The sequence below is a fragment of the Pristiophorus japonicus genome, chromosome 12 (genome assembly GCF_044704955.1).
Source record: "Pristiophorus japonicus isolate sPriJap1 chromosome 12, sPriJap1.hap1, whole genome shotgun sequence".
Lineage (NCBI taxonomy): Eukaryota > Metazoa > Chordata > Chondrichthyes > Pristiophoridae > Pristiophorus > Pristiophorus japonicus.
This window is the reverse complement of record NC_091988.1, coordinates 70466253-70482794: the sequence shown is the minus strand read 5'-3', so window position 1 is coordinate 70482794 and position 16542 is coordinate 70466253. Positions and strand designations below refer to the sequence as shown.

Genomic DNA, 16542 nt, shown 5'->3' with positions numbered 1-16542 from the left:
TGGAGACTTGTTTACTGGAGATACCATCAACAAGGTTCACACTGTATACACTATGCTGACACCACCAGAGGGCGCAACTGGTGGAGGCCCAGGGGTCATCTGTACACCACAGGTACCCAGGTATCCTCACTCTGGAGTTATATTAAACGGACTAAGGTCACTACAGTTCAAGTGCAATACTTTGCCTCGTGGAGTCATTATCAGAGCATCAGGAGATTAATGCAATAGTTAGAATGGACATTAGCTTGGATGATGTGGAATCTATATGGGTAGAGCTGCAGAACATCAAAGGGCAAAAAACTTTATTGGGAGTTGTGTACAGACCTCCAAACAGTAGTAGTAATGTTGGGGAGGACATCAAACAGGAAATTAGGGGTGCATGCAATAAGGGTGCAGCAGTTATAATGGGTGACTTTAATATGCACATAGATTGGGCTAACCAAACTGGAAGCAATACGGTGGAGGAAGATTTCCTGGAGTGCATAAGGGATGGTTTTCTAGACCAATATGTCGAGGAACCAACTAGGGGGGAGGCCATCTTAGACTGGGTGTTGTGTAATGAGAGAGGATTAATTAGCAATCCCGTTGTGCGAGGCCCCTTGGGGAAGAGTGACCATAATATGGTGGAATTCTGCATTAGGATGGAAAATGCAACAGTTAATTTAGAGACCAAGGTCCAGAACTTAAAGAAGGGTAACTTTGAAGGTATGAGGCGTGAATTGGCTAGGATTGATTGGCGAATGATACTTAAGGGGTTGACTGTGGATGGGCAATGGCAGACATTTAGAGACCGCATGGATGAACTACAACAATTGTACATTCATGTCTGTCGTAAAAATAAAAAAGGGAAGGTGGCTCAACCGTGGCTATCAAGGGAAATCAGGGATAGTATTAAAGCCAAGGAAGTGGCATACAAATTGGACAGAAATAACAGTGAACCCGGAGACTGGGAGAAATTTAGAACTCAGCAGATGAGGACAAAGGGTTTGATTAGGGCAGGGAATATGGAGTACGAGAAGAAGTTTGCAGGGAACATTAAGACGGATTGCAAAAGTTTCTATAGATATGTAAAGAGAAAAAGGTTAGTAAAAACAAACGTAGGTCCCCTGCAGTCAGAATCAGAGGAAGTCATAACGGGGAACAAAGAAATGGCAGACCAATTAAACAAGTACTTTGGTTCGGTATTCACTAAGGAGGACATTAACAACCTTCCGGATATAAGAGGGGTCAGAGGGTCTAGTAAGGAGGAGGAACTGAGGGAAATCCTTATTAGTCGGGAAATTGTGTTGGGGAAATTAATGGGATTGAAGGCCGATAAATCCCCAGGGCCTGATGGACTGCATCCCAGAGTACTTAAGGAAGTGGCCTTGGAAATAGCGGATGCATTGACAGTCATGTTCCAACATTCCATTGACTCTGGATCAGTTCCTATCGAGTGGAGGGTAGCCAATGTAACCCCACTTTTTAAAAAAGGAGGGAGAGAGAAACCAGGGAATTATAGACCAGTCAGCCTGACATCGGTAGTGGGTAAGATGATGGAATCAATTATTAAGGATGTCATAGCAGCGCATTTGGAAAGAGGTGACATGATAGGTCCAAGTCAGCATGGATTTGTGAAAGGGAAATCATGCTTGACAAATCTTCTGGAATTTTTTGAGGATGTTTCCAGTGGAATGGACAAGGGAGAACCAGTTGATGTGGTATATTTGGACTTTCAGAAGGCTTTCGACAAGGTCCCACACAAGAGATTAATGTGCAAAGTTAAAGCACATGGGATTGGGGGTAGTGTGCTGACATGGATTGAGAACTGGTTGTCAGACAGGAAGCAAAGAGTAGGAGTAAATGGGGACTTTTCAGAATGGCAGGCGGTGACTAGTGGGGTACCGCAAGGTTCTGTGCTGGGGCCCCAGCTGTTTACACTGTACATTAATGATTTAGACGAGGGGATTAAATGTAGTATCTCCAAATTTGCGGATGACACTAAGTTAGGTGGCAGTGTGAGCTGCGAGGAGGATGCTATGAGGCTGCAGAGCGACTTAGATAGGTTAGGTGAGTGGGCAAATGCATGGCAGATGAAGTATAATGTGGATAAATGTGAGGTTATCCACTTTGGTGGTAAAAACAGAGAGACAGACTATTATCTGAATGGTGACAGATTAGGAAAAGGGGAGGTGCAACGAGACCTGGGTGTCATGGTACATCAGTCATTGAAGGTTGGCATGCAGGTACAGCAGGCAGTTAAGAAAGCAAATGGCATGTTGGCCTTCATAGCGAGGGGATTTGAGTACAGGGGCAGGGAGGTGTTGCTACAATTGTACAGGGCATTGGTGAGGCCACACCTGGAGTATTGTGTACAGTTTTGGTCTCCTAACCTGAGGAAGGACTTTCTTGCTATTGAGGGAGTGCAGCGAAGGTTCACCAGACTGATTCCCGGGATGGCGGGACTGACCTATCAAGAAAGACTGGATCAACTGGGCTTGTATTCACTGGAGTTCAGAAGAATGAGAGGGGACCTCATAGAAACGTTTAAAATTCTGATGGGTTTAGACAGGTTAGATGCAGGAAGAATGTTCCCAATGTTGGGGAAGTCCAGAACCAGGGGTCACAGTCTGAGGATAAGGGGTAAGCCATTTAGGACCGAGATGAGGAGGAACTTCTTCACCCAGAGAGTGGTGAACCTGTGGAATTCTCTACCACAGAAAGTTGTTGAGGCCAATTCACTAAATATATTCAAAAAGGAGTTAGATGTGGTCCTTCCTACTAAGGGGATCAAGGGGTATGGTGAGAAAGCAGGAATGGGTTACTGAAGTTGCATGTTCAGCCATGAACTCATTGAATGGCGGTGCAGGCTTAGAAGGGCTGAATGGCCTACTCCTGCACCTATTTTCTATGTTTCTATCTAGAGACATAACAGGTTGTCTTAATGTCTGATTAGCAGATTGATGAGTCATTGATGGTAGCTACTTTGGTTACAACTCTTTTAAAGGAAGCACCCCGAGCCAGACACTTTTCAACTGCCCTTTCTTGTTTTGTTTTTTTTCTGTGTTTTTTTTGGATTTTTTTGGGTGCATTAAAATCATAAATTTTACAAGTGCCCCCTATAAAAGGGGAGGGGGACACTAAAACCAGCAATTAAACAAATTAAACTTTAAAACATATAAAATCAAATTAAAATTTGGTTGCCGGGGGTAATAATGCACTCCAGTCCCTCCGGCGCCCACCTCTCGCGGAAGGCCGCGAGCGTACCGGTGGACACCGCGTGCTCTATCTCCAGGGACACCCTGGCTCGGATGTAGGCGCAGAAGAGAGGCAGGCAGTCAGGCTGAACGACCCCCTCGACCGCCCGCTGCGTGGATCACCCTTGGCCGTGCCCAGGAGCAGTCCTATGAGGAGGCCTTTGGACCTACCCGCTCCCCTCCGCACAGGATGCCCAAAGATCAGGAGTGTGGGACTGAAGTGCAACCAGAATTTCAAGACCAGCCCCTTTAAATAGTTGAACAGGGGCTGCAACCTCGTGCATTCAATAAAAACATGGAACACGGACTCTTCCAGACCGCAGAAATTGCAGGCGGCCTGGGAGCCCGTGAACCGACTTAAAAATTTATTGCACGGGACTGCTCCGTGCACCACCCTCCAGGCCAAGTCCCCGATAAATAGTGGGAGGACTCCCACGTAGAGTGCACTCCATCGGGGACCCCCGCCTCCTCTGGACGGCAAGATGGTACGCCATGGCGTGTCCGGACGGCAGACGAGGATGGCAATGTGGAGAGTGTGCAGGAGCAGCCCGTACAGGAAACCCCTCCGCGCAGAACTGAAAGGCACGGAGGGGATTTCCCCAAGGCGGCTCAAGTTGTGAGGCGCCGGCTCCCGAGGGAGGTTTCGGGGTTTGGCGCTGATGAGGAATTCCGTCCAGATGGGGGTCAGTTCGGAGCCACTTTGGTTACAATAAAGATTTTGCCCAACTCCCTGCATCACTGATTGAGGGGAACAGCGATCATACATGATGCGATTTCCACTGACCTGAATTTCAAAGTACATGGCTTTCACAGGGAACGATTGAAGTTGCAACAAGCCTTAACTCTACCTACCCAACTACACGTCCCCATCTTCCCTACATATCCCTTAACCCCACCCACCCACCTTCTCCCCATATCCCCCAATCCCACCTACCCACCTCTCCCCATATCCCTCAACCCCACCTACCCACCTACCCATATCCCTCAACCCCACCTACCCACCTCTCCCCATATCCCCCAACCCCACCTACCCACCTCTCCCCATATCCCTCAACCCCACCTACCCACCTCTCCCCATATCCCCCAACCCCACCTACCCACCTCTCCCCATATCCCCCAACCCCACCTAGCTACCTCTCCCCATACCCCTCAACCCCACCTACCCACCTCTCCCCATATCCCCCAACCCCACCTACCCACCTTCTCCCCATAATCTTCCAAACCCACCTGCCCACCTTCTCACCAGGAAATCATTTGTCTATTCAAAAGGTGCCAGAGGTGGAGACTGCTGCATTTTCTGGCCCCTGGGTGTGCTGAAGCCTGAGCCTCTGCCCAGCCATGTACCCGCTGTGGGAAGGGGATCCTCGTCAAACCTGCAGGTGGGGTGGGGCTTCAAAAGGCTGCTGATTACCACGGTGAATGTGTTGCATGTGTGAAGGCCTCTCAGTGCCTGATTTTGCTATAGGCCCATTAGCCTGGCTTCAGGACCAGCCTTGGCTCAGGGACTTGAGGCAGCAGCTGTGGGCAGTAACAGGATCGCAGCTACAGTCTCTCAGACCTTGGGGGCGGGGTGGGGCGGGGGGGGGGGCTCTTCTGGCAGCTGGAGAGTGACAACTGGGAGGTCAAAACATCCTGCAGGGGTGGGGGGAGCGAACATCTCAGTGTATTGCTCATCCGCTGCTGAAGCCCTCATCCGTGCCTTTGTTACCTCCAGACTTGACTATTCCAGTGCTCTCCTGGCTGGCTTCCCACATTCTACCCTACTTAAACTTGAGGTGATCCAAAACTCGGCTGCCCGTGTCCTAACTCGCACCAAATCCCGCTCACCCATCACCCCTGTGCTCGCCGACCTGCATTGGCTTCCGGTTAGGCAATGCCTCGATTTCAAAATTCTCCTCCTTATTTTCAAATCCCTCCTTGGTCTCACCCCCTCCCTATCTCTGTAACTTCTTCCAGCCCCACAACCCCCGAGATCTCTGCGCTCCTCCAATTCTGGTCCCTTGCGCATCCCCCGATTTCCACCCTCCACCACTGGTGGCCGTGCCTTCAGCTGCCTGGGCCCCAAGCTCTGGAATTCCCTCCCTAAACCTCTCCGCCTCTCTACCTCTCTCTCCTCTTTGACCAAGCTTTTGGTCACTTGTCCCAATATCTCCTTATCTGGGTCGACGTAAAAATGTTGGTCTTATAATACTCCTATGAAGCGCCATTGGTTGCTTTTACTATGTTAAAGGCGCTATATAAATGCAAGTTGTTGTTGCTCCTCTTCAGCTTAATGCCTGACTTCCCTGAGAACCCCTCCCTCCCCCACCCCACACAACCCAGTTTGAGGAGTGCCCCGGCACATGCTCCACTGACAGCATTCCCGGGTGCCCCATGGACCTCTCTGCAAATCTGGGCCTGTGTCCAAAAGGGGAACACTGAGTCCCATGGGAGGGCCGGGAGATGTTGGAGCACCGTTTGCTAATCACAAGCCGAAGGTCACCATAATAAACAACAACAACAACTTGTACTTATAAAAGTTGCTGTGTCAGGCATGCCTTTGTTCGCATGCCTGACACAAGACTCCCAAAGCAAGAGCTCTACTCGGAACTCCTACACGGCAAGCGAGCCCCAGGTGGGCAAAGGAAACGTTACAAGGACACCTTCAAAGCCTCCTTGATAACATGCAACATCCCCACCGACACCTGGGAATCCCTGGCCCAAGACCGCCCTAAGTGGAGGAAGAGCATCCGAGAGGACGCTGAGCACCTCGGGTCTCGTCGCCGAGAGCATGCAGAAAACAAGCACAGACAGCGGAAGGAGCGTGCAGCAAACCAGACTCCCCATCCACCCTTTCCTTCAACCACTGTCTGTCCCACTTGTGACAGAGACTGTAATTCCCATATTGTCACCTGAGAACTCACTTTTAGAGTGGAAGCAAGTCTTCCTCGATTTCGAGGGACTGCCTCTGATGATAATGGTGGTGAGCGTCTTTAATGTAGTGAAACGTACCAAGGTGCTTCACAGGAGTGTGGTAAGACAAAACAAATACATTTGAACATGTTAACTAACGTGTCTCCCTCTCTTTTCTCAGACATGGCGGTGCAGAACTTTGTTGGCGATTCTTTCCGAGGAGCGACTTGGGTGGCTTTGCACAACGGCGGAGGTGTGGGATGGTGAGTGTGCACCCGTGAATTGGAACTGTTGGGGCACTGCCTACAGTGGACCTTTGGCTGGGCGGTAATATTCCCCGCCGTGGAGGCAGGAGGTGAACTGCTCGAGTCCCGGCAAGTGTAGACTGCAATATAATCAGCCCTTCGTGCCTGTGCCAGCTCTGTGAAAGAGCAATCCAACCAGTCCCACTCCCCAACTCCCCAACTCCCCCGATCTGGCCGAGGAGGGATAGTTTATCATGCTCAGAGTCACACAGGATATCATTGTTAACTTTGATAAGGTCCGCTTCAGTGCTGTGGCAAGGACGGACACCCGGTTGGAGGAATTCAAATGGGAAAGATGAGCATAGATTTGGGAATTGACAGCACATTCAAGGACTAATTTAGTCCTTTTAGCCCCCGGTATCATTCTGATGAATCTGTGCTTCAAAGCCAATATATCCTTCCTCAAGTGCGTTTCCCAAAACTGAACACAGTTACTCCGGACAGGGTCTAACCACACTCTGTACAGCTGAAAGAAAGAAGGAAAGAAGTACCTTTGGAGTGTAGTTACTGTTGTTATGTAGGAAACGTGGCAGCCAATTTGCACACAAGCAAGCTCCCACAAACAGCCGACTCTGGCGTTGAAGTGACCAAGGAAGATCGTCCATAGGGTCTCGGGACCGGGATTGTTCGAGGCTGGAATAAAACTGCTCTTTGGCCTCATCTGTTGCGTTGAGTGTTGGGGCGTACGCACTGATAACTGTGCCACACTGGTTCTGGGATAGGGTGAGTCGGAGAGTCATGAGGCGTTCGCTGCTCCCGCAGGGGGAGTGCCTGAGGTAGTCGAGCAGCTCGTTCTCGATGGCAAAACTGACTCCGTGGAGGCGGCGTTCTTCCTCTGGTTTGCCTTTCCAGAAGAAGGTGTAACCTCCACTTTGTTCCTTGAGCTGGCCTTCCCCTGCCCGCCAGTTCTCACTTAGGGCGGCGATGTTGACATCGAAGCGTCTAAGTTCCCGGGCAACGATGGCGGTGCGGCGTTCCGGCCTGTCGCTGTTGGGGTTGTCCATGAGGGTCCTGACGTTCCAGGTCTCGAATTTCATTTTGAAGGGTGGAAGATGCCTGTGTGTGAGTTCTTTTAACGTGGGGTGGCCATTGCACACCGGCTACCACATGGGCTTGACATAGCTAGCTCTTGGTCCATGTGGCAAGGGGGTTCAAGACGACTGGAGACCAGGCACTGCTGTATGAGCCTAGTTGCCTATGGCGGGATGCGAGTCATAAGCTCGGCGTTGACCAGCGCACTTCGGTGAGAAAACCGAGGCCTGGCTGAGGGCAGGCATTGGGAAGGTCAGAGGTCCTCATTGTGGTCGGAGGAGAGGTCAGAGAAGTCAAAGTTACCACAGCCATTGTGCACACCATGTGCTCGGCAGATACTCCGCCGGTGAGTGGGGGCAGCGGCCAGAACGTCGTCGGAGGGTTGCAGGCCCAAGCGTTGTCGGAGCTGGTCGAAGGCGCACCGTAGTTGGGATTGCCGGAGCAGCTAGGTCGGCCAGTGCTGAACAAGAGTCCAGTTGGAGGGCCCATAGGTAGTAGAGAGGTCGACCTGGAAGGGGGATTGGGGTGGGCAGTGGGCCCTTGCAGCATGGGTTTTAGGGGTAGGGAGGTACTTTGGGGGGTCGAAGTTAGAGCCAGAAGGGGCTTAGACAGTGGGAGGGGAAGGTTAAAGGAGGGATAGTTGAAGGATGGCACCTGATGGCCAGAGGGAAGAATTGTTCAGAGAGAGCTCCCTAGGGAGCTGCTATCCCATCTGCCATTTTGGAACATTATACAAACAGCAATATGATAATGACCAGATTATCTGTTTTAGTGATGTTGATTGAGGGATAAATATTGGCCAGGACACCAGGGATAACTCCCCTGCTCTTCTTCGAAATAGTGCCATGGGATCTTTTATGTCCACTTGAGAGAGCAGATGGGACCTCGATTTAACGTCTCATCCGAAAGTCGGCACCTCTGACAGTGCAGCACACCCTTAGTACTGCCCCTCTGACAGTGCAGCACTCCCTCAGTACTGCCCCTCCAGCAGTGCAGCATTCCCTTAGTACTGCCCCTCCGATAGTGCAGCACTCTATCAGTAGTGTCCCTCCGACAGTGCAGCACTCCCTCAGTACTGCCTCTCCGACAGTGCAGCACTCCCTCAGTACTGCCCCTCCGACAGTGCAGCACTCTATCAGTACTGCCTCTCCGACAGTGCAGCACTCCCTCAGTACTGCCCCTCCGACAGTGCAGCACTCTATCAGTACTGCCTCTCCGACAGTGCAGCACTCCCTCAGTACTTCCCCTCCGACAGTGCAGCACTCTATCAGTACTGCCTCTCCGACAGTGCAGCACTCCCTCAGTACTGCCCCTCCGACAGTGCAGCACTCCCTCAGTACTGCTCCTCCGACAGTGCAGCACTCCCTCAGTACTGCCCCTCCGACAGTGCAGCACTCCCTCAGTACTGCCCATCCGACAGTGCAGCACTCTATCAGTACTGTCCCTCCGACAGTGCAGCACTCTATCAGTACTGCCTCTCCTACAGTGCAGCTCTCCATCAGTACTGCCTCTCCTACAGTGCAGCTCTCCCTCAGTACTGCCCCTCCGACAGTGCAGCACTCCCTCAGTACTGCCCCTCCGACAGTGCAGCACTCTATCAGTACTGTCCCTCCGACAGTGCAGCACTCTATCAGTACTGCCTCTCCTACAGTGCAGCTCTCCCTCAGTACTGCCTCTCCTACAGTGCAGCTCTCCCTCAGTACTGCCCATCCAACAGTGCAGCACTCCCTCAGTACTGCCCATCCAACAGTGCAGCACTCTATCAGTACTGCCCCTCCGACAGTGCAGCACTCTATCAGTACTGTCCCTCCGACAGTGCAGCACTCCCTCAGTACTGCCCCTCCGACAGTGCAGCACTCTATCAGTACTGTCCCTCCGACAGTGCAGCACTCTATCAGTACTGCCCCTCCGACAGTGCAGCACTCTATCAGTACTGTCCCTCCGACAGTGCAGCACTCCCTCAGTACTGCCCCTCCGACAGTGCAGCACTCTATCAGTACTGTCCCTCTGACAGTGCAGCACTCCCTCAGTACTGCCCCTCCGACAGTGCAGCACTCTATCAGTACGGCCCCTCCGACAGTGCAGCACTCCCTCAGTACTGACACTGGAGTGTCAGCCGAGATTTTGTTGTTCGGTGGGATTGATCCCACAACCTTGTGACTCAGAGGTGAGAGTGCTATTCACTGAGCCATGGCTGACACAGCTGAAACTTCACTTCCAACCCGTTGTATGGGGAAATCAATGGAATAATAATCAGGCGGGTTCGATAAAGGTCGCTGAAAGATTACCTCTCCTATGCTGAAGATGTCGATGAAGATCTACCCTCAGTTATCCAGCATCTGTTCAGCACTGGGGATCAGCCACTCAAAGCCCCAGTGATATCAGATACTGTTGAAATCTTTTTAATATCCTCTTGTAATAGTCATAAATGTTATTCCACTTGTGGCTTCAATTACGCTAACTCTCAACAGCCGTGAATATTTCTACCTTGAAGATGTAATTCAATTCCCAGAGTAACTGTGAGGGGTGGGCAGGGAGCGGCGATGCTCACATTTCAGCACGCACCTTCCTGCATCTCCTCCGCGCTCACTTTCATCGTTCAACAAAGCTGAGGCAAAGAGCCAAGGCCCCGGCACCTCACGCCAGACAGGCTGAGAAGATTAGGAGTCAAAGGCAAGCGAAATCGAGGATTAGTGTTTCATCGGCGCTAAGCAGGGCTTTACGGCTTTTTGAGGAAACGAAGATTGAGGAGAATGAAATACTTGCATTTCTATAGCGCCTTTCACAACCACCGGACGCCCCAAACCGATTTACAGCCAATTAAGTACTTTTTTTGGGAGTGTAGTCACTGTTGTAATTAAGAGTAGGAACGACAGTGCTGATTTCTTCACGTTGAGGATGCAGGGGCGAGGTGCGCAGGATGGGGGTATTGGGAGCTGAGCAGGGGGAGAGGGAAGGTCAGAGGAGCACTGACTAAAGTAGTTTCGATAAAAGGGATAAAAAATAGCCGAAAGCGCCCCCGGTTAATGGAAAGAAAGTTTACACTCTCTGGAGTAAAGGTGCGACAGACAGTGCTTTCAGCAGGCTCAGCCCATCTCCCAGCACACGGACAGCAGCAGAGGGATTAATGCCCATGGTCACAGCCGGTGTCGGGAATGGGATAACATCACTCTGGTGCAATAGGCTGCTTCCTTCTGCCCAGGGGTCACAAGCCATCCAGGATTGGCCCTGGAGTCTCCGGGAATTGAAGGTTAATCTCTTCACCCAGAGAGTGGTGAGAATGTGGAACTCGCTATCACAGGGAGTGGTTGAGGCGAATAGTATCGATGCATTTAAGGGGAAGCTAGACAAGCATGTGAGGGAGAAGGGAATAGAGGGTTATACTGATAGATTTAGATGAGGAAAGACGGGAGGAGGCTCGAGTGGAGCATAAACACCGGCATGGACTGGTTGGGTCGAATGGCCTGTTTCTGTGCCGTATATCTGTTGTGATCCAGGACACTGATGCAAGCAAATACCCAGAGAAAAATCATCGGGGCGTTAATAAACACTTTCCTTTATTAATTATCAACATATTGGCAATGGGGAAAAAGGCTGTTTGGCTTTGACAGCCGAGAATCACCCAATGGGTTAACAAAAATCTGCGCCCCTGCCGATTGGGAAGGCGGGGCACGGCAAGGATGGACATCTTGTTCGACCAATGATGCGAGTGTGGGGGCGGGGTGGATGAGGATGGTCAGGTGATGAAACCCTCAGGAATACATCCAATCATAAGAATGTAAGAACACAAGAAATAGGAGCAGGATTAGGCCATTCAGCCCCTCGAGCCTGCTCCGCCATTCAATGAGCTCATGGCTGATCTTCGACCTCAACTCCACATTCCTGCCCGATCCCCATATCCCTTGATTCCCTTAGACTCCAAAAATCTATCGATCTCAGCCTTGAAATACTCAACAACTGAGAATCCACAGCCATTGGGAGTGTTTGATGGGACAATGTAGAGGGAGCTTTACTCTGTATCTAACCCCGTGCTGTACCTGCCCTGGGAGTGTTTGATGGGACAGTGTAGAGGGAGCTTTAATCTGTATCTAACCCGTGCTGTACCTGCCCTGGGAGTGTTTGATGGGACAGTGTAGAGGGAGCTTTACTCTGTATCTAACCCGTGCTGTACTTGCCCTGGGAGTGTTTGATGGGACAGTGTAGAGGGAGCTTTACTCTGTATCTAACCCCGTGCTGTACCTGCCCTGGGAGTGTTTGATTGGACAGTGTAGAGGGAGCTTTACTCTGTATCTAACCCGTGTTGTACCTGTCCTGGGAGTGTTTGATGGGACAGTGTAGAGGGAGCTTTACTCTGTATCTAACCCGTGCTGTACCTGTCCTGGGAGTGTTTGATGGGACAGTGTAGAGGGAGCTTTACTCTGTATCTAACCCCGTGCTGTACCTGCCCTGGGAGTGTTTGATGGGTCAGTGTAGAGGGAGCTTTACTCTGTATCTAACCCCGTGCTGTACCTGCCCTGGGAGTGTTTGATGGGACAGTGTAGAGGGAGCTGCCCACTGATTTGTGATGTTTGTTGTTGGTGAACAGGGGAGAGGTGATAAATGGCGGGTTTGGGCTGCTCCTTGATGGGACCCCGGGTGCTGAGGAGCGAGCGAAGATGATGCTAAACTGGGATGTATCCAATGGGGTGAGTGACAGATTTTCTCTTGCTTCCTCTATCCTTTTCACTGAGACACATTGGACTAATTCTACAAATATTTGCATATGCATAAAAATCACAGAATCTTACAGCACAGAGGGAGGCCATTCGGCCCATCGAGCCTGTGCCGGCTCTGTGAAAGAGTGATCCAATCAGTCCCACTCCCCCTGCTCTTCCCCACAGCCCTGTGAATGTTCTCCTTCAACTATTTATCCAATTCCCTTTTGAAAGTTACTATTGAATCTGCTCCCACCACCCTTTCAGGCAGCGCGTTCCAGATCACAACAACTCGCTGCGTAAAATAAATCTCTCCTCATTTCACATTTTTCAATTCTTTTGCCAATGACCTCCGATCTATGTCCTCTGGTTACCGACCCTCCTGCCACAGGAAACAATGTCTCCTTATTTACTCTATCAAAACCCCTCATGATTTTGAACACCTCTATTAAATTTCCCTTTAACCTTCTCTGCTCCAAGGAGAACAACCCCAGCTTCTCCAGTCTCTCCACATCACTGAAGTCCCTCATCCCTGGATTCATTCTCGTAAATCTCCTCCGCACCCGCTCCAAGGCCTTGACATCCTTCCTAAAGTGCGGTGCCCAGAATTGGCCACAATACTTCACCAATGGCACCCTACATTGGGGTTTGGGCGGTGCAGTAGGTTCATGCTGGCCTTTCGCCTCTGGGACTTGGAATATTGTCCAGCCCAGGCTGATGGGCAGATTGCTTGCAACATTTGCTGGCTGCAAGGATCAGAGGTGATAGAGTTGGACTGTCTCAGTCCAGTTCCTGAAGGGTATGGGCCCTCAAAGCAGAAAATGCCCTGAATTCAGGACTAATCGACCCTCTCACAGCCTCAGGCCATCCCAACATGCTTCACAGCCAACGAGGTACCATTGTAATTGCTGTTGTAACACAGGAAACGCAACTGGCAATTTGTGCACAGCAAGATCCCACAAACAGCAATGTGATAATGAGCAGATAATCTGTTTTTTTAGTGATGTTGCTTGAGGGATAAATATTGGCCCCCAGGACACTAGGGAGAACTCCCCTGTTCTTCTTTGAAATACCGGCCACGGGATTTTTTTACGTCCACCTGAGAGGGCAGACGTGGCTGAGGTTGAGAAAGGCGCTATAGAAATGGAAGTTCTTTCTTCCTTTGTCCTGCAGGTCGCCCGTCGCTGCTGGTCTGGCAGTCGCAAGGCCTATGAGACCATTTGCCGAACGATGAAGGCACACAGCGCCCTGAGGGTGACACTGCCTCACAGTGTCGAGGATGAGGGGATCCTGGACAAAGCACTGCGTAAATAGAGAGCAGGACCTTCCGCACAAACTGACCGTCCACCGCTCCTCCCAGTCAGACCGAAACAGGCTCCCGGCTCGGTTAAGATAAATGTTAACTGCTCGAAGTCGAAACCCCCGCAACAGTCTGAGAATAAACAATAAAATCATTGTTCACAGCTGTTTCTGTCATCATCTTCTTCACCCTCCATTTGCCTCTCTCCAAGGTTCCACTTCTCACAGGGCGACGAGTAAGTGAATCGCCCTGCGGAATATTTATTCCTATTGACCTGTGTGGCAAACGCTACACTGCACTGATCTCTGGGATGAGAGGGCTGTCCGGTGAGGAGTGATTGAGTAGATTGGGCCTATACTCTCTGGAGTTTAGAAGAATGAGAGGCGATCTCATTGAAACATGTAAGATTCTGAGGGCGATTGACAGGGTAGATGCAGGGAGGATGTTTCCCCCGGGCTGGAGTGTCTAGAACCAGGGGGCACAGTCTCAGGATAAGCGATCAGCCATTTAGGACTGAGATGAGGAGAAATTTCTTCACTCAGAGGGTGGTGAATCTTTGGAATTCTCTGCCCCAGAGGGCTGTGGAGGCTGAATCGTTGAGTTTATTCAAGGCTGAGATCAATAGATTTTTGGATATTAAGGGAATCAAGGGATATGGGGATCAGGCGGGAAAGTGGAGTTGAGGTAGAAGATCAGCCATGATCTCATTGAATGGTGGAGCAGGCTCGAGGGGCCGAATGGCCGACGCCTGCTCCTAATTCTTGTGTTCTTAAATGCTGTTGAATGGTCGCTGCACAGTGCGGGGCAGCATTATTATTGTTCTAGCATAGATTTAAAGTAATTGGGAGAAGGATTAGCGATGAGATGGGGAAACATTTCTTTACCCAGAGGGTGGTGGGGGTCTGGAACTCGCTGCCTGAAAGGGTGGTAGAGACAGAAACCCTCGTTATGTATTAAAAGTACTTGGATGTGCATTTGAAGTGTTGTAATCTACAGGGCTACGGACCAAGAGCTGGAAGGTGGGATTAGCCTGGGTAGCTCTTTTTCAACCGGCACGGACACGATGGGCTGAACGGCCTCCTTCTGTGCTGTAAATTTCTATGCTTCCATGAACTGTACGAGTCTGCCTTGTTTCAATGCTTTGCACCGCGCACACCTCAAGCCGACTGTTTCCCATCAGTGAGATGGATGTCTTAGTGATGGGGTGTTTAAATGTGCATAACACACACACTGAGTCCCCCGAGGGGAATCAGACACAGCTCCGGCTCGAAAGGTAACTAATGGTTTTGTCTGTTAACAAATTGCTCGGCGATATTTTCCACATCTGTTTTGACCCAGGAAGCATTTGTTTTGAGTTAGGATGTGACTCGGGCTGATCGTATGTTTCGTGTGCCTCCATCAGGGTAACAGACGCGTGAAAGAGCTTGCGCCCTTCGCAGTGTTCACCTTTAACCCGCACTGCCCAACGGGGGGAGGGGGGGGGGGGTCCAGGAAGCCTGCCCATAAACGCCAGTGTCCTTTAAATTGGCAGATTAGGGGTCCGTTGGAACATCAGGCTCAAATCCAACTTTCACCAACGGGACTAAGTGAGAAAATGTGGTTTTACCGCCAGGGACAGAAGAAAGAAAGTGAAAGAATATAGGAACATCAGAATTAGGAGTCGGCCATTTGGCCCCTCGAGCCTGCTCCGCCATTCAATAAGACCATAGATAATCTGATCATGGACTCAGCTCCACTTCCCTTCCCTTTACTCCCTTATCGCTCAAAACTCTGTCTATCACCGCCTTGAATATATTCGAAGACTTGCATTTCTACAGTTCCTTTCACAACCTCAGAACCTCCCAAAGCTCTTTTACAGCCAATGCAGTACTTTTGATGTGTCATCGCTGTGGTAATGTAGGAAACAATTTGTTCGCATTCATTGTCGGGATGCGGGCATCGCTGGCAAGGCTGGCATTTATTGCCCATCCCTAGTTGCCCTGAAAAGGTGTGATGGTGGGGCGTCTGTAGTGGATTTGATACGACTGCGTATCTCGCTCGTCCACTTCAGAGGGCAGTTAAGAGCCACCTACTTTGGTGTGGGACTGGAGTCACCTATAGGCCCAGACCGGGTAAGGGCGGCAGGTTTCCTTCCCTAAAGGGACATCGGTGAACCCATTGGGTTTTGAGGACATTCCGACAGGGTGTCCCTGGATTGTGTTGCGGACAATAAATCAGCTGGGGTTCCCACTCCTGGGGCTAGAGTTTCCTCGTTTTTTGCATGTTTAATGCCCACTTAACCGCTGAAATGACAAATAACACCCATTTAGCCACAAAATGGAAACTGACGGGCATTTTTCGGAAACTTATCGCCACGCGTTACTTTCCCCATGTGCGTAACGCCGGAGAAAAATAATATCGCCCGTCCACTTTTTTGGGGCAGAATCATCAGAATGGACGAAATCAATGCCCATTATATCGCCCAGCGTTACTTCCCGCACGGAATTAACGTCGAGATTCAATAATACAGCCCGTCCACTTTTTTTTGTCGTAAAGATCACATTTGCTGAACTAGCGGCCATGAGATCGCTCAGCGTCACTTTCACAACCTTGCACACATATCGCCCAGAATATCGCTCGCCCAAAAAAACGCCCAGAAAAAGTGGAACTAATCAGAACTAATCACAGCATTATGGACGCCATGTTCTACATCACATGTCACATCCTTTAAAAGGCTGCTGTGCTTCAACCTCGGGAGGTCGTTGGAGTTGATGTGAACATCTGTACAAACATCTTGACCATACTGTGACCGATTTAATAGGTGTCTTCATCAGGACTTTCATTGTTTGTGATCAATCAGTGGAAAACAGAGACCTATTGCAATGGGACCTGTCCTTTCTCACCCTCTCTTGATGACCAATTACATGTTGCAGACTCGAGATTGCTGAAGGTACGCTCCACAGCAGTATGTGCCCAATGTAAGACGTGCCAGACTGATGAGGAGGTCCAGATGTTACACCGCCCGCAAGTACAGGGAGAAGAAGTCTTACCTCGACTTGCCCGACACCATCTGCCTTCGGAGACTGCACTTCCACAAAGAGGCT

The 16542-nt window shown here is 50.4% G+C and overlaps 1 protein-coding gene across 1 annotated transcript in view; it reads left to right on the top strand.

Moving 5' to 3' along the window:
- Positions 1 to 13622, top strand: part of uroc1 (urocanate hydratase 1) — a 136950-nt gene extending 123328 nt beyond the window's left edge. The window contains exons 19-21 of the mRNA XM_070894933.1: positions 6310 to 6391; positions 12051 to 12150; positions 13333 to 13622. Coding sequence (XP_070751034.1) covers positions 6310 to 6391; positions 12051 to 12150; positions 13333 to 13473 — 323 coding nt within the window. The 3' untranslated portion in view covers positions 13474 to 13622. The remainder of the gene's footprint in view (positions 1 to 6309; positions 6392 to 12050; positions 12151 to 13332) is intronic.
- Positions 13623 to 16542: the final 2920 nt, after the last annotated feature.